The sequence below is a fragment of the Coregonus clupeaformis genome, chromosome 8, assembly GCF_020615455.1.
Source record: "Coregonus clupeaformis isolate EN_2021a chromosome 8, ASM2061545v1, whole genome shotgun sequence".
Classification (NCBI taxonomy): Eukaryota; Metazoa; Chordata; class Actinopteri; order Salmoniformes; family Salmonidae; genus Coregonus; species Coregonus clupeaformis.
The window spans coordinates 24522486-24548541 of record NC_059199.1 but is presented as its reverse complement, the minus strand read 5'-3'; the positions used below and the strand labels follow the sequence as shown (position 1 = coordinate 24548541).

General features: G+C 48.3%; 1 protein-coding gene and 1 long non-coding RNA gene across 2 annotated transcripts in view; both read left to right on the top strand.

Moving 5' to 3' along the window:
* Nucleotides 1-696: 696 nt before the first annotated feature.
* Nucleotides 697-26056, top strand: part of LOC121571475 — a 34541-nt gene continuing 9181 nt past the window's right edge. Inside the window, exon 1 of the mRNA XM_045222233.1 lies at nt 697-813. Within this exon, the coding sequence (XP_045078168.1) occupies nt 755-813 (59 nt within the window). The 5' untranslated portion in view covers nt 697-754. The remainder of the gene's footprint in view (nt 814-26056) is intronic.
* On the top strand, nt 3675-4141 carry LOC121572481. The gene is made up of 3 exons (XR_006661303.1): nt 3675-3717; nt 3826-3895; nt 3996-4141. It is a non-coding gene; the product is annotated as an uncharacterized LOC121572481 (long non-coding RNA).

The window sequence follows — 26056 nt, the reverse complement described above, 5'->3', positions numbered from 1 at the left end:
GTAATTGTATATGCTATGTAACATGATTATGCATTTGTGTGTATAAAAGGGAGCTCTAAGCCAAAGAGATACAGTTGTTGCTCCATGGAGCAAGCTCGGCTTTGTTATGCAAATAATAAAAGTCTAAATTCACAAGTTCCAGTCTCTTGAGAAATATTTTTAAGTTGACTACTTTTTGAGTCAAATATTTCTACGACATATCCAGCAACTTAGCAAAACCATCGAAGAGGAGTGGGTCAACATTCTACAGGCCTCAATCAACAGCTTGATCAACTCTATGCTAAGGAGATGTGTCCCGCTGCATGAGGCAAATGGTGGTCACACCAGATACTGACTGGTTTTCTGATCCACGCACCTATCTTTATTTAAAAAGGTATCTGTGACCAACAGATGCACATCTGCATTCCCAGTCATGTTAAATCCATAGATTAGGGCCTAAAGAATATATTTTAATTGACTGATTTCCTTATATGAACTGTAACACAGTAAATCTTTGAAATTGTTGCGTTTATATTTTTGTTCAGTGTAGATACATAGTATTTATACACATATTGCCAGATTATTGCTATCAACTGCTGGCTGCAAGGTATATTACCCCGTTTGTATCTTTTGGAACAATGGTAGTCAAGTTTATAAAAAAGATGTAGAATAGATGGTACACCACAGGTGTCACAGGCATCCACAGGTCTTGACCACCATGTTACGATGCTTCTTTAGGATCACATTGTTGTTGTCGTCGTAGAAGAGTACGGAGATGGGACTGAGCTTGGTGGGTGCGCAGCACGCTTTGGGAACCTCGTCCGGCTTCAGAAGGTGAACCTGGCATGAAAAAAGGTCAATCAGACTTATTTATACATGCACTTTTATATAATCAATGATACTATCCTGTTTATAAAAGAGATATGGATTATTATTATGCAGATACTTCAGTGCTCTCCTACCTCAGTGAGCTGTGGCTTTGCCCCCCTTGTCTAAATTTGGTCAATATATTTTAAACCGGGTTGTCTGTGCTCCACAATACTTTATTATCCACTGAGTCAAAGCCTAGACTTTCAGAAGTTCAACAACTTCCATGAAACATGCTAAAACATTTCAATGGGCCATTGACCTAGCTAGTGACTTAAAAAGAACATTTGGTATTTTTGTTTTATATTATACCAACAACATAGGAAATCCTCTGGTGACAAAATAGGGTCAATAGAATTAGAATGATGAGTAGGAATGGAATTTTTATAGAATTCTAATGGTAAGCAGAGATCCAAACTCATTTCTATGGCAACACAGCTGTCAATTTTGTAAACAACAATTTTCAAAAATATGTGTTGCGAAGAGACATCTAACCGATAGAACATCTCGGCGTTCTATTGAACGTTTTCTGTTCGAAAACAACAACAACTTCAGTTTGCTGTTCAACAACAACAAACTTGACAGATTTTTGAGACCTGAGACTGAAAGATCGACTGGAAAATGCCTGCGTGCTTTTCAAAATTGGTGGGGAGAGTGCGTGGACGTCGGCGGTCTACTGCGTCGACAGGTTGTTCAAATTCATTTGTGGGTTGTTTTTGTTGTCTTTTTCCGTTTTGCAGGGTTCTTAATCGTCGGGAGGTGGACAGCGACATCGACTTCGAAGAGGGTATGTTGAGTTTAAACTTCTTATTTTACCACATTTAACAATATAAATGTAATTTGTGAAATGTTGTGTATTTCTGTAATCCATACTTGCAAGCTAACGTTGACTTTAGTGACTTTTGCTAAGAGATGCACTTTTGAACTAGTAGTACTAGCTAGCTCGCTACGTTTTACATCCTAACATTTGTTTGTTTGTATTCCAATGTTCTAATTTTAGAATCAACTGTCTGTAACGATCCCGGCAGTCTGAGTCGGGTCCTGTCTGGTGACTAGTTTTTCTGTTCGTGATCTCCAGTTTCCCGAGGGTTCGGGAACGCTCCGGGGAGCTCTCTTGATTTCCGCACCTGCATCCCATCAGCAATCTGCACACCTGGTCCTGATCATCACCCTTCTTAGGCTCTGGCCTAACATCCATTCCCTGCCGGATCGTTAGCCATGAACAGTAGGTTTACCAGAGTATCAGTCTTAGAGCCTAGCGTTAGTTTTGTTGTTTTTGCACCTTGTTGGTTTGTTGCTTACTTACCCCCGTTTTGTTCCATCTGCAGTCACCCGTCCGGAACCTTCATCCAACCTCTGCCTGGTGGTCGGCGGCTGCCGACCCAGGATGGGATCAACCACTGCACCCCCAACAACTAATCAACGCCGCCCGCTCTGTTCCCTGGATTATTCAGCATCACTCTTGAATTTGTAATAAACACTCACCTTCGTTTCAACTTACCTTGTCCTGGTCTGCTTCTGGGTTCTGGCTTAGCAACTCGTGACACTGTCCTGGATGAGGTCCAGTTGGTTGTGCCATTGGATGATGTGCCGGATGTACCACTGCTGCCAGCCATCCTTGAGGAGGTGCCAGATGTGCCGACTATCCTTGAGGTACAATTTTCAGAAAGTTTAATGTTTGAAAAGTATCCCAGATATTCAATTTGTGTCACTTTGACATTCTAAAAATCTTTGTTGTCTGCTTTCTGCTTTAGGAGGCCACTGGTAATTGGCAGTTGATACCGATTAGGTTTAGCTCCCTGTACTGTGGGCCTGTTGTGATCAGGGTAAGAGACCCACACACACAGTCACATCACTGTTGCAATGTTTGCTGTTTCTAACCTGAATGTATTGTAATGTCAACCCCCCTCTTGTGCAGAACAATGCCGGTCCGGTGGCTAAAGCTTGGAGAACTTTCCAGTTCATCAGCCCCATTATCACCTACATGCGTGGGGGATCCCAGGTATGTGTCTTTGTCACTACCTAATCCTAATCTACATCGTCAGTGTCATGTGATCTTGATGGAAATATGTTACAGCGATGGCTGATGTTGTTTTGTTGATGTTGTCTTGTTGTTTCACTCCACAGCAGGTGGTGGTGAGGATGCACCATGCGAGTAGGGTTCGAGGCCTGGAGACTCAACTGGTGTGGGCCATCTCCAAGGAGACACACAGACTTAGTCCAGAGGGCATCCCCTACTGTGCCACCAAGGTGCAGTCCATCTCTTGGATCCAGGTAAGATGTAAATACTACTGAATTAGTATTAGATTAGGCTTTTCTTCACTTATTCCGTTTGGCCTTAACATGTCGTTTCTCTCTGTCAGTATGTGGCTGGCAGGGGTGACCCAGTATGCGTCTCACCTCCGCCACGAGACGTCTGTGGCCGTGACGCATGGCTGCTACCAGGTAAATAAACAATTTCCTATGTATATAGAATAGAAATTACAGGGCATTTTCCATTAGATATGGTCTGTTTTCTATTAATGTGTGTTGTGTGTGTGTGTTTTGAGCAGCAAACTGATGTCTCGGTGGTGTACGCCACTCTCCACATGGGGCTGGATGGGCTGCTCTCCTCCTCGGCGTGGTCGGAGGCTGCCTCCGTCTCTACGCCCACCACTCAGCAGTTCACTGAGCCAGAGCCTGAGGGCCACAACTGCTATGAGGTCAGATGTTACACACACACATACTATTGACTAGTAGCATTAAGATCCTTTGATTGACCCATTGTTTGACATGTCATTACATTGGTCACTGATGTTGAATAATTGTTCTGTTGTTGTAGGGCTGGTAGGAGGACCTGCTGCCTGAGGAGAGGGAGGTTCCTCTGCTAAAGTGAGTCCCTCTAAATGTGTGTATAGTCTGAGCTTGTCAGATGCTGAAGGATAGTGGTCACAATGCTGTTATCCCCCATTGACATGCTTCATTCCCTCTCTTCCACAGCCTCTACCTTACCACCAAGAGAGTGGAGGACATCGGCCTGAGGCTCGTCTCCCTGCGCCAGGCCTTTACTGTGAGTGGACCCACTTTTCTTTGACTCTCTGTGTCTTCCTGTTCTGTCTGTCTCCTAGAGTAAGATGGGTGTCTCACCCTAACTCTTCCCTCTTCTCTAGACCCTGCTCGGTTCCACCCTGAGTAGGAACCATCTGTTTGTGGCGGGAAAGGTCCTACTGGGCGCACTGGTTCAGGTCCACCAGATGGTAGCTCACTAACTCATTGTCCTTCAAGGGAAAGAGAGCGTCCTCGGTGGGAAATGTGTTCTGTGCACTAAAATCACTGCTCTTTGCTTTGTGATAGGACGAGGCCGAATTCATCCATGCCTATAACGACTTTGCGGACTACCTGAGTGACCCCTCCAAGCAGATTGACATTGAGAGGGAGCTGGCTGAGGCAAAGGTGAGTTAATTAACTCTTTCAAGTCTCACTTTGAGTTCTTCCACATGCATGTCTTTTATACGGCACAGTAGCTGATCTATTTGAAATCATTCCTATTTTCTCCAAACGTGTTTTCTTGTCCTAGATCCATCATGTTAACCTGATAGATGTCCTTTTTGAGCTGGTGCTGTTTGGGATGATGACAGCTCAGAAATCCCTGATGGTGGTAAGTAGCATCTCGCTGGTAAATGTTTAGATGTCTGTCTATTAGCAATTTCACTTCAATTTCTCTTCTCTCCTCCTCTGTTTACTTTAGCAACCTGGTGGGTTCATGGAGCGTCTGTACGCTCTCCTGTACTCCTTCCTGCCCACTGTTGCCAGCATTGAGCCAAAGGCTGAGAGATACCTGTTGCTGCTCAATGTAAGAGTCAAGAGTTTACTTCCTGTTTTCTTCCTTATTACTAGTTTACTTCCTCTTTACTCGTTCCTGGTTAACAGGGTTTCAATGCCGTTTTAGGGGGAGTAACTCTCATTGTCTCTCTCCTCTTGATAAGCTGGTAGCTCAGAGCCATTTTCTATGTGTTGTGTGGTGTTCCCTTCAGGGCGGGCTGATGGCTCTGCTAGATGACATGTTTGGGCAGCAGCTGGCCTGGTATTTTAACCGAGAGTCTCTGGTCACTGAGCTCTCCAGCCTCCTGGAGTACCACCTCGAGTACCTCATGGCCAGCATGTAGTCCTACTGCAGAGACCTGAAGGGCCACTCTTCTCTTCTCTCTCTCTCTCTCTCTCTGGAATTGAGGACTTGAAGTGCTTCGTTGAACCCTGATTAGTTAACACCTATTAGATTCATGTATTCTCTTGTTTTCTCTCCCCACAGGATTCTTGTCACACTTTGCCACCTAACAGTGCTCTAGACACTAGTGCACTACATTACTTTGCTCTGAATTTTACATTTTTAAATAAAATAAATAGTAGTTCAAAAGCATTTGTCTCTGTCTTTTCATTTATTTGATTATTTCATCACTATTTCCTATTCCTGGAGTTGTTATTATATCATGTAATTATATTATTACATGAACAATTATGCTTTATTCTTTGCATATGAAAATAAAAACCAACTTTAAGTTGATTTACATGTACTACAGGCCCACGCTTTATGGCATTGTACTGTGATGTGTGATACTGTACTATTTAAAAACATGGAGGCCTACATACACTGAGTGTACAAAACATTAAGAACACCTTGCTAATATTGAGTTGCACCCCCTGTTGCTCAGAACAGCCTCAATTTGTCGGGGCATGGACTCTACAAGGTGTCGAAAGCGTTCCAAAGGGATTCTGGCCCATGTTGACTCCAATGCTTCCCACAGTTGTGTCAAGTTGGCTGAATGACCTTTGGGTGGTGGACCATTCTTGATACACCTACTACCATACCCCGTTCAAAGGATCATAGCTTTCACCTGAATTTACCTGGTCAGTCTATGTCATGGAAAGAGCAGGTGTTCCTAATGTTTTGTACACTCAGTGTATGTTAGTTGTGTAGTAACATGGTACAGTATAAAGTCCACCACTATAGGGCACAATTGCTTCAGTCTTGAAAGTTACTTCTCACTATCCGTACTCTATTTTAAGACTGCCATTGTAGACTCAGGTAAATTGGTTCTTTTAGTTTCAGTTTGCCATAAATGTCTGAGCCATTTACCGTCATTCCCATTGAAACCAATGTTAGAGTTCATGTATAGCCCCTGGTTCACCCCAGACTTGACTGCCCTTGACCAGCACAAAAACATCCTGTGGCGTACAGCATTAGCATTGAACAACTTTTCAGGGAAGTCAGGAACCAATATACACAATCAGTTAGGAAAGCAAAGGCTAGCTTTTTCAAACACAAATGTGCATCCTGTAGCACTAACTCCAAAACGTTTTGGGACACTAAAGTCCATGGAGAATAAGAGCACCTCCTCCCAGCTACCCACTGCACTGAGGCTAGGAAACACTGTCACCGCCGATAAATCTACGATAATCGAGAATATCAATAAGCATTTTGCTACGGCTGGCCATGCTTTCCACTTGGCTACCCCTACCCCGGCCACCAGCTCTGCACCCTCCGCTGCAACTTGCCCATGCCCCCCGCGCCCACATCTCCTTCACCAAAATACAGATAGCTGATGTCCTGAAAGAGCTGCTAAATCTGGACCCCGCCGAAATTGTCGCAACCCCTATTACTAGCCTGTTCAATCTGTCTTTCGTATCGTCTGAGATCCCCAGAGATTTGGAAAGCTGCCGCGGTCATCCCCTCTTCGAGCTGGTCATGGGTGCACCTCAGCCAAGCTCAATGTCCTAAACGATATGATAACCGCGATCGATAAAAGACAGTAATGTGCAGCCGTCTTCATCGACCTGGCCAAGGCTTTTGACTCTGTCAATCACTGCATTCTTATTGGCAGACTAAATAGCCTTGGTTTCTCAAATGACTGCCTAACCTGGTTCACCAACTACTTCTCAGATAGAGTTCAATGTGTCAAATCGGAGGGCCTGTTGTCTGGACCTCTAGCAGTCTCTAAGGGGGTGCCACAGGGTTCAAATCTCGGGCCGACTCTATTCTGTGTGTATATTAATGATGTCGCTCTTGCTGCTGGTGACTCTCAGATCTACCTCTACGCAGACGACACCATTTTGTATACATCTGGCCCTTCACTGGACACTGTGTTAACAAACCTCCAAACGAGCTTCAATGCCATACAACACTCCTTCCGTGGCCTCCAACTGCTCTTAAACGCTAGTAAAACTAAATGCATGCTCTTCAATCGAACGCTGCTTGCACCCGCCCGCCCGATTATAATCACTACTCTCGGCGGGTCTGACTTAGAATATGTGGACAACTACAAATACCTAGGTGTCTGGTTAGACCGTAAACTCTCCTTCCAGAGAAGCTTCTCTGAAGCTGGAGACACTTATCTCCCTCACTAACTTTAAGCATCAGTTGTCAGAGCAGCTTACCGATCACTGCACCTGTACACAGCCCATCTGTAATTAGCCCACCCAACTACCTCATCCCCATATTGTGATTTACATTGTTATTTATTTTGCTAATTGTGTGTTACAGCAAATAAGGTGATACAATGTTAGATCATGATATTATCTATTCAGTAGATTGAGTAGTTAAGGGAGACAGCAGCTCACCTTCCAGCCTAGGTCACTAAAGCTCACATATAATTCATGTCTCTTACAAGCCTGACGCCCACTGTTGACGTGGCTGTAATCTGAAAGGGATCAAAAAAGATGTTATGAGACAGGACAGACTGTCAAGCATGCTTTGGATGCATTGGATTTAAAATAAAGACACAATTAAATGTAAACGCAAGTTAAGTAATTTTGTAATTTGGATGAACTATCCCTTTAAACTCTGCAAAAACAAGCTTAACAACAACACCAAAAACCAGTGTTGTCCCCTGACCTTGTATGACCTCACCATGTATACTGGGCAGGGGACGGTCATATTTGGGCTTCTTCTTGCGGGGGTTGGGATTCAGGGCACGACAGGGGGCCTGGCTGGCCCTGAAGAAGGTCACCATGAAGGGCTGTTTGGAGCAGGGGCCCCTTCGACCCACCAAGCCTACCTACCCAGCTGACAAGGACTGGTATGATAGAGAGAAAACAATTTGTGTGTGTGTTTGTGTGTGTGTGAGTGTGCGTGTGCGTGTGCGTGTGTGTGTGTGTGAGAGAGAGAGAGAGTGATACAATCTTGAGGTACACCAAAACAGCATATCTCCATTTCTATGTATTTACTAAACAATTACAAATACTATATGGCATTACATTGCTACTGCACAGGTATTGGTTTAGTATTCTGAGTTAACTTGCCTCTTTATTCAATGGTATAATAATCAAGAAATCCACTTTGTGGGAAATACCCTCCCCATCTGCAGAGCATTTCCTGACCCTGACCATAGTATTAACTCTTTGAGGCTCACCCTCCTCTGTGTCCACATAGAGACTGCAGGGGTGCAGGACGTGACAAATAAACTCGAAACTGGGAATGTTTACTGGTTGCTCATGAGGTCAAGGGGAAGTCAATGTGTGGAATAAATGTAACTAGTTGTGGAAAATATTCTAGATCAAGAAAAATAAGGTAAGGAGCAAGCGCTGCATGCATATTATGTGTGCCAAACAGGTGCTGCGTAGATTACAATATAATTTTCTGACCTTTTGGAACAACGTAAACAACAATAACTACATTATAAGCGTACCAGAGAGTTTGTTGTAACGTTTTTTTGCTAAGCCTTTATTACAGCAAAGACTAAAAACAGTCACATTCATTTGTGAATGCAATTTCCGAAATGGAACGGCTTATTGTTTAAGCTAATTATTCTAAGCTCGCTTTATTTTATTTTAAAACGAACATGCTTGATTGCATTTCAAATCATGAATGACTCATATGCTGTGTGATGACATGAACGAATGAAAGATTGATTGATACAGTAGCCTATATAAGCATTGAAATATAGGCCTAAATAAGTTACATTATTAAGACTAAACAGGATTTGCTCTTAGGCCTACAGCTCGGGCTGCTATACTAAGCCTACTAATGATAATGGCAATACTTATTATAATGATGATCATAATAATATTAGTAATAATAACAATAAGAAGGATATCAAGAAAAAGCAGGGTTATTATTATCATTATTATTAATTCTGACACTTTGGAACAATGTAAACATGTCAAGGATGTAGTAAGTGGGTGTGGTGGTGGAATCAGGCGCAGGACGCAGAAGTATAGTTCCAAAGACTTTAGTGATATCTCTAACCGTGCAAGCACTAAATAGCCCGAAGGCGAAACTCCGCGCGCAGGCGAAACAAAACGGGCGCACAAACAGGTGCGACAAAACTCTCCAAACTATGGAGGACAGCTCAACCGAGCAAATAGTCAAATACATCCAGCAACAAAGCACGACAGTGAAAACAACCACACACAACACTAACACAAACCCAAGGAGAACTTATAGGACACTAATACACTAAACGAAAACAGGTGTGACAACAATTAGACAAAAGCAAACGAACATAGAAACATGCAACGGTGGCAGCTAGTATTCCGGAGACAACGAACGCCGAAGCCTGCCCAAGCAAGGAAGAGAGGCAGCCGCGGCCAAAACCGTGACAGTACCCCCCCCTTGACGCGCGGCTCCAGACGTGCGCCGACTCCGGCCTCGGGGACGACCAGGAGGACGCGGAGCAGGATGCGTCGGGTGCCCATGATGGAATTCCGTCAGGAGAGACGGGTCCAAAATGTCCCTCCTTGGCACCCAGCACCGTTCCTCCGGGCCGTACCCCTCCCACTCCACTAGATATTGGAGACCCCCCATCCGACGTCTCGAATCCAAGATGGACCGCACGGAGTACGCCGGTGCCCCCTCGATGTCCAATGGGGGCGGAGGAGTCTCCCTGATCTCACTTTCTTGGAGTGGGCCAGCTACCACCGGCCTGAGAAGAGACACATGGAACGAGGGGTTAATACTTTTATATTCAACAGGTAGTTGTAATTTGTAACACATCTCGTTCAACCTTCTCAGGACTTTAAATGGCCCTACAAACCGCTGACCCAGTTTCCGACAGGGCAGGCGGAGGGGCAGGTTTCTGGTAGAGAGCCAGACTCGATCACCAGGTGCGTACACCGGTCCCTCACTGCGGTGGAGATCGGCGCTCGCCTTATGACGCCGGAGGGCCCGCTGCAGGTGGACGTGTGCAGCGTTCCATGTCTCCTCCGAGCGCCGCACCCACTCATCCACCGCAGGAGCCTCGATCTGGCTCTGCTGCCAAGGTGCCAGAACCGGCTGGTAACCTAACACACATTGGAAAGGGGTTAGGTTAGTGGAGGAATGGCGTAGGGAATTCTGGGCCATTTCGGCCCAGGGAACGTACCCTTGCCCACTCCTCTGGCCGGTCCTGGCAGTATGTTCTAAGAAACCTACCCACATCCTGGTTCACACGTTCCACCTGCCCATTACTCTCCGGGTGGTAACCCGAGGTGAGGCTCACCGAGACCCCCAATCGCTCCATAAAAGCTCTCCAGACTCTGGAGGTAAATTGGGGACCTCGATCAGACACAATATCCTTGGGTACCCCGTAGTGCCGGAACACATGGGTGAATAGTGCTTCGGCGGTTTGCAGGGCAGTAGGAAGGCCCGGCATGGGGAGCAAACGACAGGCCTTAGAAAACCGGTCCACAACGACCAGTATAGTGGTATTCCCCTGTGAAGGAGGAAGGTCAGTTAGGAAATCCACCGAGAGGTGAGACCATGGTCGTTGTGGAACGGGCAGGGGTAGTAACTTACCCCTAGGCAGATGTCTAGGCGCCTTACACTGGGCGCACACCGAGCAGGAGGAAACATAAACCCTCACATCCCTCGCCAACGTGGGCCACCAGTACTTGGCACTAAGACAGTGCACTGTCCGGCCGATACCAGGGTGTCCAGAGGAGGGTGACGTGTGAGCCCAATAGATCAATCGATCCCGAACCTCGAGCGGAACGTACTTCCGACCCTCCGGGCATTGAGGTGGACTAGGGTTGGTGCGTAACGCTCGCTCGAGTTCAGCATCGACCTCCCACACTACCGGTGCCACCAGACACGACTCCGGCAGTATGGGAGTGGGCTCCACGGACCTCTCCTCCGTGTCATACCGCCGAGACAGTGCGTCTGCCTTACCATTCTGTGACCCAGGGATGTACGTGATCTTGAATGTGAACCGGGTCAAAAACATATTCCACCTCGCCTGGCGAGGGTTCAGCCTCCTCGCTGCCCGGATGTACTCCAGGTTACGGTGGTCCGTCAAAATGAGGAAAGGGTGTTGAGCCCCCTCAAGCCAGTGCCTCCACACCTTTAGGGCCTGTACCACGGCTAACAGCTCCCTGTCCCCTACGTCATAGTTTCGCTCCGCCGGACTGAGCTTCTTGGAATAAAAAGCACAGGGGCGGAGTTTAGGTGGCGCGCCGGACCGTTGCGAAAGCACGGCTCCTATACCGGCCTCTGACGCGTCCACCTCTACCTGAAATGGCAAAGAGGGATCCGGATGCGCCAGCACCGGGGCCGAGGTAAACAGGTCCTTCAGCCTCCCAAACGCCCTGTCCGCCTCGGCAGACCACTGCAGACGACCGACCCCCCTTCAAAAGAGACGTGATGGGAGCTGCCACCTGTCCAAAACCCCGGATAAACCTCCGGTAGTAATTCGCAAACCCCCAAAAACTGCTGCACCTCCTTCACAGTGGTTGGTGTTTGCCAATTACGCACGGCTGACACCCGGTCTACCTCCATCTTCACCCCAGACGCAGACAACTGATACCCCAAAAAGGAGACCGACTCCTGGAAAAACAGACACTTCTCTGCCTTGACATACAGGTCGTGCTCCACCAGCCTCCCGCAACACTCTGCGCACCAGGGCCACATGCTCGACTCGGGTAGGCGAGTACACGAGAATGTCATCTATGTACACAACCACCCCCTGCCCCTGCATGTCCCTGAAGATCTCATCCACGAATGATTGGAAAACTGACGGAGCGTTCATCAACCCGTATGGCATGACAAGATACTCGTAATGGCCCGAGGTGGTACTAAAGGCTGTCTTCCATTCATCGCCCTCCCTGATGCGCACCAAGTTGTACGCGCTCCTGAGATCTAATTTAGTGAAGAAACGCGCCCCATGCAATGACTCAGTCATGGTCGCAATCAGCGGGAGTGGATAACTGTACTTCACCGTGATCTGATTGAGACCACGGTAATCGATGCACGGGCGTAACCCACCATCCTTTTTCTTCACAAAAAAGAAACTCGAGGACGCAGGGGGAAGTGGAAGGCCGTATGTATCCTTGTCTCAGAGATTCGTCTATGTAAGTCTCCATAGCTTTCTTCTCCTCCTGAGACAGAGGATACACATGGCTCCGTGGGAGCGCAGCTCCTGCCTGGAGGTCTATCGCACAATCTCCCTGCCTATGGGGCGGCAACTGCGTCGCCCTCGACTTACTAAACGCAATAGCCAAATCCCCATACTCAGGGGGAACGTGCAATGCGGGCACCTGGTTTGGACTCTCCACCGAGGTAGCCCCCTACGGAAACGCCTAAACATCGACCCACACACTGGGCAGACCACTCCATCAGAGCCCTCTCCTGCCACGAAATAGATGGGTTATGGGTACTCAACCAGGGCATGCCCAGCACCACCGGATACGCAGGCGAGTCGATCAGAAATAGCTGGATCATCTCCTGATGACCCCCTGCGCACACATCCTAAGTGGCGCTGTAACCTCCCTGATCAAGCCCGCACCCAACGGACGGCTATCTAGGGCATGAACGGGGAAAGGAACGTCAACAGGTAGAAGGGGAATCCCTAAGGCTAAACAAAATTGCTTATCAACAAAATTCCCAGCCGCGCCTGAATCTACCAGCGCCTTATGCTGGGAATGAGGTGCTACCTGTGGAAAACGCACAGGTATACAAAAGTGTGCAACAGAGAGCTCTGGGTGAGTGGGGCGCCTACTCACCTGGAAGGACTCCCCAGTGCGGGACCTGTCGTCTTCCCCCCTAGGGAGGCCATCCCCAGCACCTAGCCGCGGTGTGTCCTCCCCGACCACAGTTGGTGCAGGAGATGGACCCCCTCGTATTCCGACCCCTCCTCTCTCTAGCGCCAGCGCCACCGAGCTCCATGGGGCACGGCTCGGAAGTGCTGGAGGGTGAAATGGACGGACCCCCCTCGGGACGTCCGCGGGTAGCTAGCAGGGTATCCAGCCTGATGGACATGTCGACCAACTGGTCGAACGAGAGACTGGTGTCCCTACAGGCCAGCTCCCTACGGACGTCCTCACGTAGACTACATCGATAGTGATCGATGAGGGCCCGCTCATTCCACCCTGCATCCGCCGCTAGAGTGCGGAATTCTAAGGCGAACTTCTGGGCACTCCTCCTCCCCTGCCGGAGGCCGAACAGACGCTCCGCCGCCGCTTTCCCCTCCGGGGGATGGTCAAACACCGCCCTGAAGCGGCGGGAGAACTCGTCGTAGGTGATGGTGTTAGCGTCTATTCTCCTCCACTCTGCGTTGGCCCATTCCAACGCTTTACCGGAAAGGCAGGAGATCAGGGCGGACACGCTCTCGTGCCCCGAGGGCGCCGGGTGCACGGTGGCCAGGTAAAGCTCCACCTGGAGAAGGAATCCCTGACACCCGGCAGCGGTCCCATCGTAGGCCCTCGGGAGCGAGAGTCGAACTCCTCTGGGTTCCGGAGCGGGAAGAGGCTGACTTGCCGATGGCGCGGGCAGGGACGATGGTAGTGGAGGTGTCCCTCGGGTCTCCCAGCCTCTGATGGTGGTGATCACCTCCTGCAGTGCGGACCCCATCCGCAGGATCTGGTCATTTTGCTGGCGGACCCTGTCCTCCAGCGTCGCCTGCGCTGCTTCGGCTCCTGCTGATTCCATTTAAAGGTGTGTGATTCTGTCAAGGATGTAGTAAGTGGGTGTGGTGGTGGAATCAGGCGCAGGACGCAGAAGTATAGTTCCAAAGACTTTAGTGATATCTCTAACCGTGCAAGCACTAAATAGCCCGAAGGCGAAACTCCGCGCGCAGGCGAAACAAAACGGGCGCACAAACAGGTGCGACAAAACTCTCCAAACTATGGAGGACAGCTCAACCGAGCAAATAGTCAAATACATCCAGCAACAAAGCACGACAGTGAAAACAATCACACACAACACTAACACAAACCCAAGGAGAACTTATAGGACACTAATACACTAAACGAAAACAGGTGTGACAACAATTAGACAAAAGCAAACGAACATAGAAACATGCAACGGTGGCAGCTAGTATTCCGGAGACAACGAACGCCGAAGCCTGCCCGAGCAAGGAAGAGAGGCAGCCTCGGCCGAAACCGTGACAAAACAACACTAAATTAATTATAAAGATACCAGAGAGGCTGTTCTAACGAAAAAAAAGTGTAAAGCCTTTATTACAGCAAAGCAAATATTAAAAACAGCCGAATTTGTGAAATCGTTTACTTGACATGTTGTTGTGTGAGCCTTGGTGCTCACCGAACCATTAGGCTATTAAACAAACACTCAAACAGGCAACAGAAGCAGGATCTGACTTATTTCTGTAGATATACAGTTGAAGTCAGAAGTTTACATGCACTTAGGTTGGAGTCATTAAAACTCGTTTTTCAACCACTCCACACATTTCTTGTTAACAAACTATGGGTTTGGCAAGTTGGTTAGGACATCTACTTTGTGCATGACACAAGTAATCTTTCCAACAATTGTTTACAGACAGATTTTTTCACTTATAATTCACTGTATCACAATTCCAGTGGGTCAGAAGTTTACATACACTAAGTTGACTGTGCCTTTAAACAGCTTGGAAAATTCCAGAAAATGATGTCATGGCTTTAGAAGCTTCTGATAGGCTAATTGACATAATTTGAGTCAATTGGAGGTGTACCTGTGGATGTATTTCAAAGCCTACCTTCAAACTCAGTGCCTCTTTGCTTGACATCATGTGAAAATCAAAATAAATCAGCCAAGACCTCAAAAAATGTTCTTTAGACCTCCACAAGTCTGGTTCATTCTTGGAAGCAATTTCCAAACGCCTGAAGGTACCACGTTCATCTGTACTGTCACGGTTAACTAAGCCAGAACCCAGAAGCAGACCAGGACACGGTACGTGAGACAAAGGTGAGTGTTTATTTATAGAGTCCGAGTGAAGCTGAATAATCCAGGGAACAGAGCGGGTGGCGTGGATGGGTTGTTGAGGGTGCAGTGGTTGGTCCGGTACTGGCTCGGCAGCCGCCGACCATCAGGCAGAGGTTGGGTGAAGGTTCCGGGTGAGAGACTGCAGACAGAACAAAACGGAGGTGAGTACACAGCAAATCAACAAGGTGCAAAACAACAAAAACTAACGCTAGAACTCAAAGGCTGATACGCTGACAAACATACTGTTCATGGCTAACCGATCCGGCAGGAACTGGATGTTGGGCCAGAGCCTAAGAAGGGTGATGATCAGGACCAGGTGTGCAGATTGCTGATGGGATGCAGGTGCGGAAAACCAGAGCGCTCCCGGAGCGTTCCCGAACCCTCGGGAAACTGGAGAATACGAGCAGGAACACTAGTCACCAGACAGGACCCGACTCAGACAGCCGGGATCGTCACAGTACCCCCTCCGGCGAACGCCACCGGGCGGACTTCCCGGAGCGCCAGGATGGAGGCGGTAGAAGTCACTGATGAGGTCTGCGTCTAGGACCTGTCGCCGCGGAATCCAACTCCTCTCTTCAGGGCCATACCCCTCCCAGTCCACGAGATACTGGAAACCCCGGCCCCGCCGTCTGGAATCCATGATGCGACGCACCGTGTAGGCAGGGACCACCTCCGATCATCCGAGGAGGAGGAGGAGGAGGCGGAGGAGGCAACAGAGGACTGAGGAAGACAGGCTTGAGGCAGGAGACATGAAAGGTGGGATGGACTCTGAGCGTCCTCGGTAGTTTGAGTCGAACTGCCACTGGATTGATCACCTTCTCCACCACAAACGGACCAATGAACTTCGGCAACAACTTCCTAGACTCAGTCCGTAACGGAAGATCCCGTGTGGCCAACCAAACCCTATCTCCGATGGTATAGGTGGGAGCGGGAATCCGGCGACGATTCGCCTGGAGCTGATACCGGTCCGAAACTCTAAGGAGTGCCTTTCTGGCCCGATGCCAGGTCCGGTGGCAACGCCGAATATGGGCCTGCACAGAAGGCACTGAGAGCTCCTTCTCCTGAGAAGGAAACAGGGGAGGTTGATAGCCATACAGGCACTGGAAGGGAGACATCCCAGTGGCAGATGTAGGAAGAGTATTGTGGGCATACTCAACCCAAGGCAACTGAGAGGCCCAGGAGGTGGGGTTGGAAGAGACCAGACAGCGTAGCGTTGATTCCATCTTCTGGTTGGCTCTCTCCGCCTGACCATTGGATTGGGGGTGAAAACCAGATGTGAGACTGACCGTAGCTCCAATGGCCAAACAGAAGGACTTCCAGACAGCAGAGGTAAACTGCGGGCCACGGTCGGAAACGATATCACTGGGCAAACCGTGGACCCTGAAAACCTCCCTAACCAGGATCTCGGACGTCTCCGAGGCAGAGGGAAGCTTGGCAATTGGCACAAAGTGGGCGAACTTGCTGAATCTGTCCACGATAGTCAGAACGACCGTGTTCCCCTCAGAAGCGGGCAACCCCGTGACGAAGTCCAGGGGCCAGATGCGACCATGGTCGCCGGGGAATAGGAAGGGGGTGAAGTAGTCCAGAGCTGGGCCGATTGGTACTCTTATTCTGCGCACACACTGGACAGGCAGCAACAAAACCCCGAGTATCCTCGGCCATGGCAGGCCACCAAAAACGTCTGCGAAGAAACGCCATAGTCCGAGCCACGCCAGGGTGACAAGCCATCTTGCTGGCGTGGGACCATTTGAGGACAGCAGGACGAACCGACTCAGGCACAAACAACCGACCGGGTGGACCGTTACCGGGACCGGGCTGAGTCCGAAGGGCCGCCAGCACCTCCTCCTCAATCTTCCACATAACTGCTCCCACGACGCAGTTCCGGGGGAGGATTGTCTCGGTCTTGGACCCACTCTCCTCCGTCTTGGAGAACATCCGGGACAAGGCGTCCGCCTTGCCGTTCTTAGATCCAGGTCGGAACGTCAGGGCAAACTTGAATCGTCCGAAAAACAACGCCCACCTGGCCTGACGGGAGTTGAGACGTTTAGCCGATTGCACGTAAGCAAGATTCTTGTGGTCCGTCCAGACCATAAACGGTTGCTCCGCCCCTCCAACCAGTGGCGCCACTCCTCCAAGGCAAGTTTCACCGCGAGAAGCTCCCGGTTACCCACATCGTAATTCCTCTCCGCAGGCGAAAGGCGACGAGAGTAGTAGGCGCAGGGATGGAGTTTACTGTCCGTGGAGCATCGCTGCGACAGGATGGCGCCAACTCCCACATCAGACGCGTCCACTTCAACGGCGAACTGACGGGCCGTGTCCGGTTGAGAGAGAATCGGTGCGTTGGTGAATCGCCTCTTCAAATCCAGAAACGCTCGATCCGCCTCCGGATTCCACTTGAAGGTCCTGATGCTGGAAGTCAAGGCAGTTAACGGAGCGGCCACACGGCTGTAATCCCGGATGAATCTGCGGTAGAAATTCGCAAACCCCAAAAATCTCTGGAGCTGCAATCTCGTACCGGGCTGGGCCCATTCCAGAACCGCTCTAACCTTCTCCTGGTCCATCCTAATCTCTCCCCTGGAGATGATGTACCCGAGAAAGGATGTCGTGTGGGCGTGAAACTCGCACTTCTCGGCCTTCACAAACAGGCGATTCTCCAACAATCGCTGCAGAACCTGCCGGACATGCTGGACGTGGTCGGAAGGTTCCTTCGAGAAGATCAGAATGTCATCCAGGTAAACAAACACAAAGAGACCGATCATATCTCTCAGGACGTCGTTCACCATACTCTGGAATACCGCTGGAGCATTGGTCAGTCCAAACGGCATCACCTGATACTCGAAGTGACCCATCGGTGTATTGAAACCCGTCAACCACTCGTCCCCTCTCTGATCCGGACCAGGTGATACGCATTGCGTAGGTCTAGCTTGGTGAACACCGTAGCACCCTGTAAGGAGTCGAAGGCAGAACTCATCAAGGGCAGGGGATACTTGTTCTTGACCGTGATGTCATTCAACCCCCGATAATCAATACACGGTCGAAGAGAGCCATCCTTCTTACCCACAAAGAAGAATCCTGCCCCCAGGGGTGATGACGAGGGACGAACGAGACCAGCAGCTAGGGACTCCTTGATGTAGGTCTCCAACGCCTCACGTTCAGGTCGGGAGATACTGTATAACCTTCCCTTGGGGTAGACAGCTCCAGGGACCAGGTTGATGGCACAATCATATGGTCGGTGGGGAGGGGAGTGACAGAGCCTTCTGCTTACTGAAAACTTCCCCCAAATCGTGATATGTCTCGGGAACCAGGGACAAATCTGGGGGGTTTAGCCTCAATCACCTGACTGGGAACCGAATGGGGGGCAGGCAGTCTTGAGACAGTTAGCATGACAATCAAGGCTCCAACTCGTTACCTTGCCCGTCACCCAATCGAACGTGGGATTGTGTTCCTTCAGCCAGGGGTATCCAAGGACCAGAGGAACATGGGAAGACGGCAGAATGAAGAATGAAATCATCTCAGAATGATTCCCCGACAACCGCATCTTAACCGGTTCAGTCCTCATCGTGATACGTGCCAGACTACTGCCGTTCAGAGTGGTAGCTTCAATGGCTTCCGGCAATTGCTCCTTGGAAAGCCCCAGCTGTTCCACCAACTCGGCATCTAGAAAGCTTCCATCGGCACCTGAATCGATAAAAGCGTTAATCGCTAAGCTCTGATTCCTGTTCATAAGGGTAGCCGGGAAACGGGGTCTGACAGAGGTATTGAGAGGTCGAAACTGGCTCGCTAAAAGTCCTCCCAACTTTAGCGAGCCGCGCAGTTTGACGACCCGACTGGATCCTGAGAAGCTGATCGGTTGGACGGGACCCATTGCTTCTCCCTCCTTCGGCTCTCGGACTCGATTATCCACCCGAATAGACAAAGCTACCAAGCTGTCCAGGTCACTAGGCTCCGGATAGGAGATCAACTCATCCTTGAGCTGCTCCGACAGACCCTGGTAAAAGGCCGCTTGCAGAGACTCCTCGTTCCACCCACTCTCCACAGCCAACGTCTTGAACTCGATCACGAAGTCGGCCACGCTGCGAGTTCCTTGGCGAAGCGAAAACAGGCGCCTAGCTGCGTCCCTCCCTCGGACGGAATGGTCGAAGAGCTTCCTCATCTCGGCCGTGAACCCCTGGTATGAAGCCATGCAGGGATCCTGTCGTTCCCAAACGGCTGAAGCCCACTCCAGCGCTCGACCACGCAGCAACTCAATCACAAAGGCTATCCTAGCCTTGTCTGTGGCATAAGAGTAGGGCTGTAGATCGAACACTAGTCCACACTGCATAAGGAAGGAACGGCATCTTCCCAGCTCTCCCTCATACTTATCCGGCGTCGGAACCTTGGGCTCACGGATGGACACAGCTTCAGAAGCGGCAGGCGAGATGGGTGAAACCGGTAGTGGATCCTCCACCGGACACTTGCGTTGGTTCTGGACCTCCGTCAGACCGGTAGAAAGGTTCCGAACTGACAACGCGATCTCCTGTAGTACCGTGCTATGATGGCCCAACATCTTCTCCTGCTGGGTAATAGCATGGCGAACAGAGTCCAGGTCCGCTGGGTTCATTACTGGCCGGATCGTTCTGTCACGGTTAACTAAGCCAGAACCCAGAAGCAGACCAGGACACGGTACGTGAGACAAAGGTGAGTGTTTATTTATAGAGTCCGAGTGAAGCTGAATAATCCAGGGAACAGAGCGGGTGGCGTGGATGGGTTGTTGAGGGTGCAGTGGTTGGTCCGGTACTGGCTCGGCAGCCGCCGACCATCAGGCAGAGGTTGGGTGAAGGTTCCGGGTGAGAGACTGCAGACAGAACAAAACGGAGGTGAGTACACAGCAAATCAACAAGGTGCAAAACAACAAAAACTAACGCTAGAACTCAAAGGCTGATACGCTGACAAACATACTGTTCATGGCTAACCGATCCGGCAGGAACTGGATGTTGGGCCAGAGCCTAAGAAGGGTGATGATCAGGACCAGGTGTGCAGATTGCTGATGGGATGCAGGTGCGGAAAACCAGAGCGCTCCCCGGAGCGTTCCCGAACCCTCGGGAAACTGGAGAATACGAGCAGGAACACTAGTCACCAGACAGGACCCGACTCAGACAGCCGGGATCGTCACATGTACAAACAATAGTACACAAGTATAAACACCATGGGACCACGCAGCCATCATACCGTACATGAAGGAGGCGCGTTCTGTCTCCTAGAGATGAACGTACTTTGGTGCGAAAAGTGCAAATCAATCCCAGAACAACAGCAAAGGTCCTTGTGAAGATGCTGGAGGAAACAGGTACAAAGGTATATATATCCACAGTAAAACGAGTCCTATATCGACATAACCTGAAAGGCCGCTCAGCAAGGAAGAAGCCACTGCTCCAAAACCGCCATAAAAATGCCAGGCTACGGTTTGCAACTGCACATGGGGACAAAGACTGTACTTTTTGGAGAAATGTCCTCTGGTCTGATGAAACAAAAATATAACTGTTTGGCCATAATGACCATCGTTATGTTTGGAGGAAAAGGGGGGGTCTTGCAAGCCGAAGAACACCATCCCAACCGTGAAGCACGGGGGTGGCAGCATCATGCTGTGGGGGGTACTTTGCTGCAGGAGGGACTGGTGCACTTCACAAAATAGATGGCATCATGAGGAAGGAAAATTATGTGGATATATTGAAGCAACATCTCAAGACATCAGTCAGGAAGTTAAAGCTTGGTCGCAAATGGGTCTTCCAAATGGACAATGACCCCAAGCATACTTCCAAAGTTGTGGCAAAATGGCTTAAGAACAACAAAGTCAAGGTAATGGAGTGGCCATCACAAAGCCCTGACCTCAATCCTATAGAACATTTGTTGGCAGAACTGAAAAAGCGTGTGTGAGCAAGGAGGCCTACAAACCTGACTCAGTTACACCAGCTCTGTCAGGAGGAATGGGCCAAAATTCACCCAACTTATTGTGGGAAGCTTGTGGAAGGCTACCCGAAATGTTTGACCCAATTTAAACAATTTAAAGGCAATGCTACCAAATACTAATTGAGTGTATGTAAACTTCTGACCCATTGGGAATGTGATGAAATAAATAAAAGCTGAAATAAATCATTCTCTCTACTATTATTCTGACATTTCACATTCTTAAAATAAAGTGGTGATCCTAACTGACCTAAGACAGGGAATTTATACTAGGATTAAATGTTAGTAATGGTGAAAAACTGAGTTTAAATGTATTTGCTAATGTGTATGTTAACTTCCGACTTCAACTGTATATGGATCATTTATAAAGCCAGGCACATTTAACAGTTAAGCTATTGATTATTGACCTAATTAAGTCGGGGTTTCCTCTACTCACTTTTCTTAGACAATAAGGCAAGGGCTGTTTTCTCATCTCTTCATTCTGCTGCTGCCTCCGCCACATTGTTCTCAACAACAATAAGCAGATTAAATGTGCTATTATGCACATAGCAACATGGTCTAGGAAAAGGCACCAATTCAACAGAGCACTGATGTGTTTCAGAACTGCAGACAGTGACCACTATCCAACGCGGGAGAAAGTGCATTTGTTATAAAATGATATTATTTTTATTCTTGCACCATTGTTCTTATGTAATATAACCATATGCAATTTCAGTAACACGTCTTAGAGTGATGGACTGTGCCATCCCCACGGCCTCCACAATGGATTAGTCCACTCAGACTGGCACAAATCAGACAGGTGTTTTGTACACCATGATATTTGTACATACATTTTTTGCTACTGCTCCGCTAAAGAAATATTGGTCGACCAACAGCCTATCGACCAAACAATCGACCAGTCGAATAAATGGGGTCAACCCTACTAGCTATATAATCTTCCAGAACGATGAGTAGGTGTGTCCAAACTTTTGACTGTTACTGTACATACAGTATATCTATATTGCATAGTTATAACCCTTAACTAATACTGTTTACATGTGTGCATATCTTTGTCTTATAGAACCACAACAATAAGATTCCAAGTTATTCGGATTACCACAATCATATAAACATCCTCAAATACAAACAGCTGTGTCTGCATGTGTGCGTGTGGTGGTGACCAAGTGTTTAGTATGGGCCTCAACATCATGTTCTAACCGGACAGCACTATATTGCGCAGAACCAAACCAATCAGTTATAAGTATATAGCGGGTGAGGGCATTCACAGCCAACTGCTCAGACGGGTGAGGGCATACTAGCCAGCTGTTTTACGTGGTCTTTCTAGCTGGATTTAGTGACTAACAGTATTTTACATGGTCTGTCATTTCTTTAGCGACCAATAGTTTTTACAGTCATTGTGATAAGTATAAACTTTTATACTAACATCACCAATCTGAGGTAAAATGGATGTGTAATTCCACTACATTTTATGGGGTGAAAATGCAGGCTTGTAGTAACACAAACTGTCCACAGTCCACATTCGGGAAATTAGCGGAATATACAATAATTTACTATGCCAAAATAATTCAACATGTCAACTTAAGATGATAATATACAGTATGTTGCCCACTCACAAACTATTGCAACAATGACATCTATTTCTCACTAATTTAACCATTTGGAGAGTAAAATAATGCTCTCAAACACAATTTAACTGGTCGCTGTAGACTAGAGCCTCCATAGTCTGTGCAGCAGCCTGAACGTTTGACGTCCCTACCTTTTTAGGTTTCTTTTCATGTCTAGTCCATTGTACTGGCCTGTGTGAGGTGTAGTAGTTTGATGCATCTTCTTGCTTTGCTTATTTTTTGTCACCTGAAAATTCAGTCTCAGCCAACAATTGTTGATATCCTTCATTCCTTACCTGACCCTTACAGACACAGATACCGGACCCAAAGACATTCAAGCAGCACTTTGACAGCAAGCATCCCAAGTCCCCAATACCTCCAGAGCTGGTTGCTGTTGAGGCTTAAAAGACCACACACACACACACAATGGACCTACAGCTGGGATAAGATGCTCTCATCATTCAGACTCACAGTATACATGTTAGCAGCAAATTCTTGCCCTATGCTTCAACTGTATTTCATATGGCTCAATATGTGGAAATGTTGTCACTCATCGCCCTTCATGTTGTGATTCACAGACATACGATGACCACGATTTGAGCGCTGCAACTGGTACTGAATGGCGTCAAGGGACAAAACACTGAGACCCCTGGACATGGGTGGGGGAATATTTGTGTTACAATGACCTAAAAAGGGGGGGGCAGAAGCACACCAGCACCCCATCTTATATGTCCAACCACCCCTCAACTTCAGACTCTATTGAAGCACCCATCTTACTTCTATGAGCCCACTCTACCTACATCCCTTTTCCCTATGCCGCTTCCTTCATTCATTCCTGATTCAATACCATCTAGACTGTTACACGTCTAAAAGTTTCATGGTGTTACTTTTATCTCATCTGTGTACCGCTGTCCTACTTTTTGCCCCCCAACTCTTTTCTATACCTCCTCCCATACACTCTTGTGCAAATCATTTCTGCTTTCTTTGACAATGGTGTCATAGTGGAAATGATTTGTTAGTTGCCCAAGACTGAGCCTTGTTCTGCCTGTAAAAGGCCCTGGTCAAAACAATGCCAAAATCACTTTTGATAGTCTCCGGGTCCATGTTGTAACAATTGTTTTTTGCATTTGACCATTTACAATAAATGTAGCAATCTATATGAAAGCATTCCTCTGCCTGTTTGATCCATTCTGAAGGAAAGCAGTGACTACGTTTTGTGTGTGTGAGAGAATATGTATGCCTTCTAATGCTAGCAGAAAATCGTTACTTCCGAATGCAAGTTAAACGCCATTCCGTCTATACTGATTCCAGACAAATGTATACTTATAAGTATTTTCAAATGTATTTCCAATATACTGCAATGCTATGTAGCTGAAGAGGGGTGACACTGTCTAGGATAGGAGTGTCGATCCATTTCTGGAGGTCTGTGTTCACTGACATTTACTCTCACATCTGCATCAAATCAACCTCTACAATAAATATTCTAGTTTATTTTATTACAAATATAGCAATCCACAATCCTCCAGAAATCTGTTGACAATGACACATTCCTGTGTATTGGATCCTCTGTATATAGAAAAACTGCAAAAAAAAAGATAATTTGGTATTTTCCATTGCTACTAACGTACAGTGGGGAAAAAAAAGTATTTAGTCAGCCACCAATTGTGCAAGTTCTCCCACTTAAAAAGATGAGAGAGGCCTGTAATTTTCATCATAGGTACACGTCAACTATGACAGACAAAATGAGGAAAAAAAATCCTGAAAATCACATTGTAGGATTTTTAATGAATTTATTTGCAAATTATGGTGGAAAATAAGTATTTGGTCAATAACAAACGTTTCTCAATACTTTGTTTTATACCCTTTGTTGGCAATGACACAGGTCAAACGTTTTCTGTAAGTCTTCACAAGGTTTTCACACACTGTATGCTGGTTAAAAGTATAATTAAAGAAATGCACAATTTTTTTTGCCACGCATATATAGTCCATATATTTAGCTTTTTAATTGAACAATGTGTAGTACATCTAATAGAGACAATGAGAAATTCATGGTTCAACAAGACTGTAACGATCCCGGCAGTCTGAGTCGGGTCCTGTCTGTGTACTAGTTTTTCTGCTCGTGATCTCCAGTTTCCCGAGGGTTCTGGAACGCTCCCTGCCTGGTTGCCGGGCAACGTTGCTAGGCGGGAGCTCTCTTGATTTCCGCACCTGCATCCCATCAGTAATCTGCACACCTGGTCCTGATCATCACCCTTCTTAGGCTCTGGCCTAACATCCATTCCCTGCCGGATCGTTAGCCATGAACATCACTCGTCCGGAACCTTCACCCAACCTCTGCCTGATGGTCGGCGGCTGCCGAGCCATCATTGGACCAACTACTGCACCCTCAACAACTCATCCACGCCGCCCGCTCTGTTCCCTGGATTATTCAGCAGCACTCGTGGATCAGTTAAATAAACACTCACCTTTGACACCACTTACCTTGTCCTGGTCTGCTTCTGGGTTCTGGCTTAGTAAACCTTGACAGAACGATCCGGCCAGTAATGAACCCAGCGGACCTGGACTCTGTTCGCCATGCCATTACCCATCAGGAGAAGATGTTGGGCCATCATAGCACGGAGCTTCAGGAGATCGCGTTGGCAGTTCGGAACCTTTCTACCGGTCTGACGGAGGTCCAGAACCAGCGCAAGTTTCCGGTGGAGGATCCACTACCGGTTTCACCCATCTCGCCTGCCGCTTCTGGAGCTGTGTCCTTCCGTGAGCCCAAGGTTCCGACGCCGGATAAATATGAGGGGGAGCTGGGAAGATGCCGTTCTTTCCTTATGCAGTGTGGGTTAGTGTTCGATCTACAGCCCTACTCTTATGCCACAGACAAGGCTAGGATAGCCTTTGTGATTGAGTTGCTGCGTGGTCGAGCGCTGGAGTGGGCTTCAGCCGTTTGGGAACGACAAGACCCCTGCATGGCTTCATACCAGGGGTTCACGGCCGAGATGAGGAAGCTCTTCGACCATTCCGTCCGAGGGAGGGACGCAGCTAGGCGCCTGTTTTCGCTTCGCCAAGGAACTCGCAGCGTGGCCGACTTCGTGATCGAGTTCAAGACGTTGGCTGTGGAGAGTGGGTGGAATGAGGAGTCTCTGCAAGCGGCCTTTTACCAGGGTCTGTCGGAGCAGCTCAAGGATGAGTTGATCTCCTATCCGGAGCCTAGTGACCTGGACAGCTTGGTAGCCTTGTCTATTCGGGTGGATAATCGAGTCCGAGAGCGAAGGAGGGAGAAGCAATGGGTTCCGCCCAATCGATCAGCTTCTCAGGTTCCAGTCGGGTCGGGGATTGGACCAGAATACGTCGATCATCGTCCACCACACAGGATTAGTGGAGAGGTCCTGTCTCCCGATTCTGAACCAATGCAAGTAGGGCGGCACGGGTTAACCAAGGAGGAACGCCAACTCAGACGTAGGGACTAACTGTTGCCTCTACTGTGGTGGTTCGGGACATTACCTCGCCACCTGTTCCCGGCGGTCGTCAA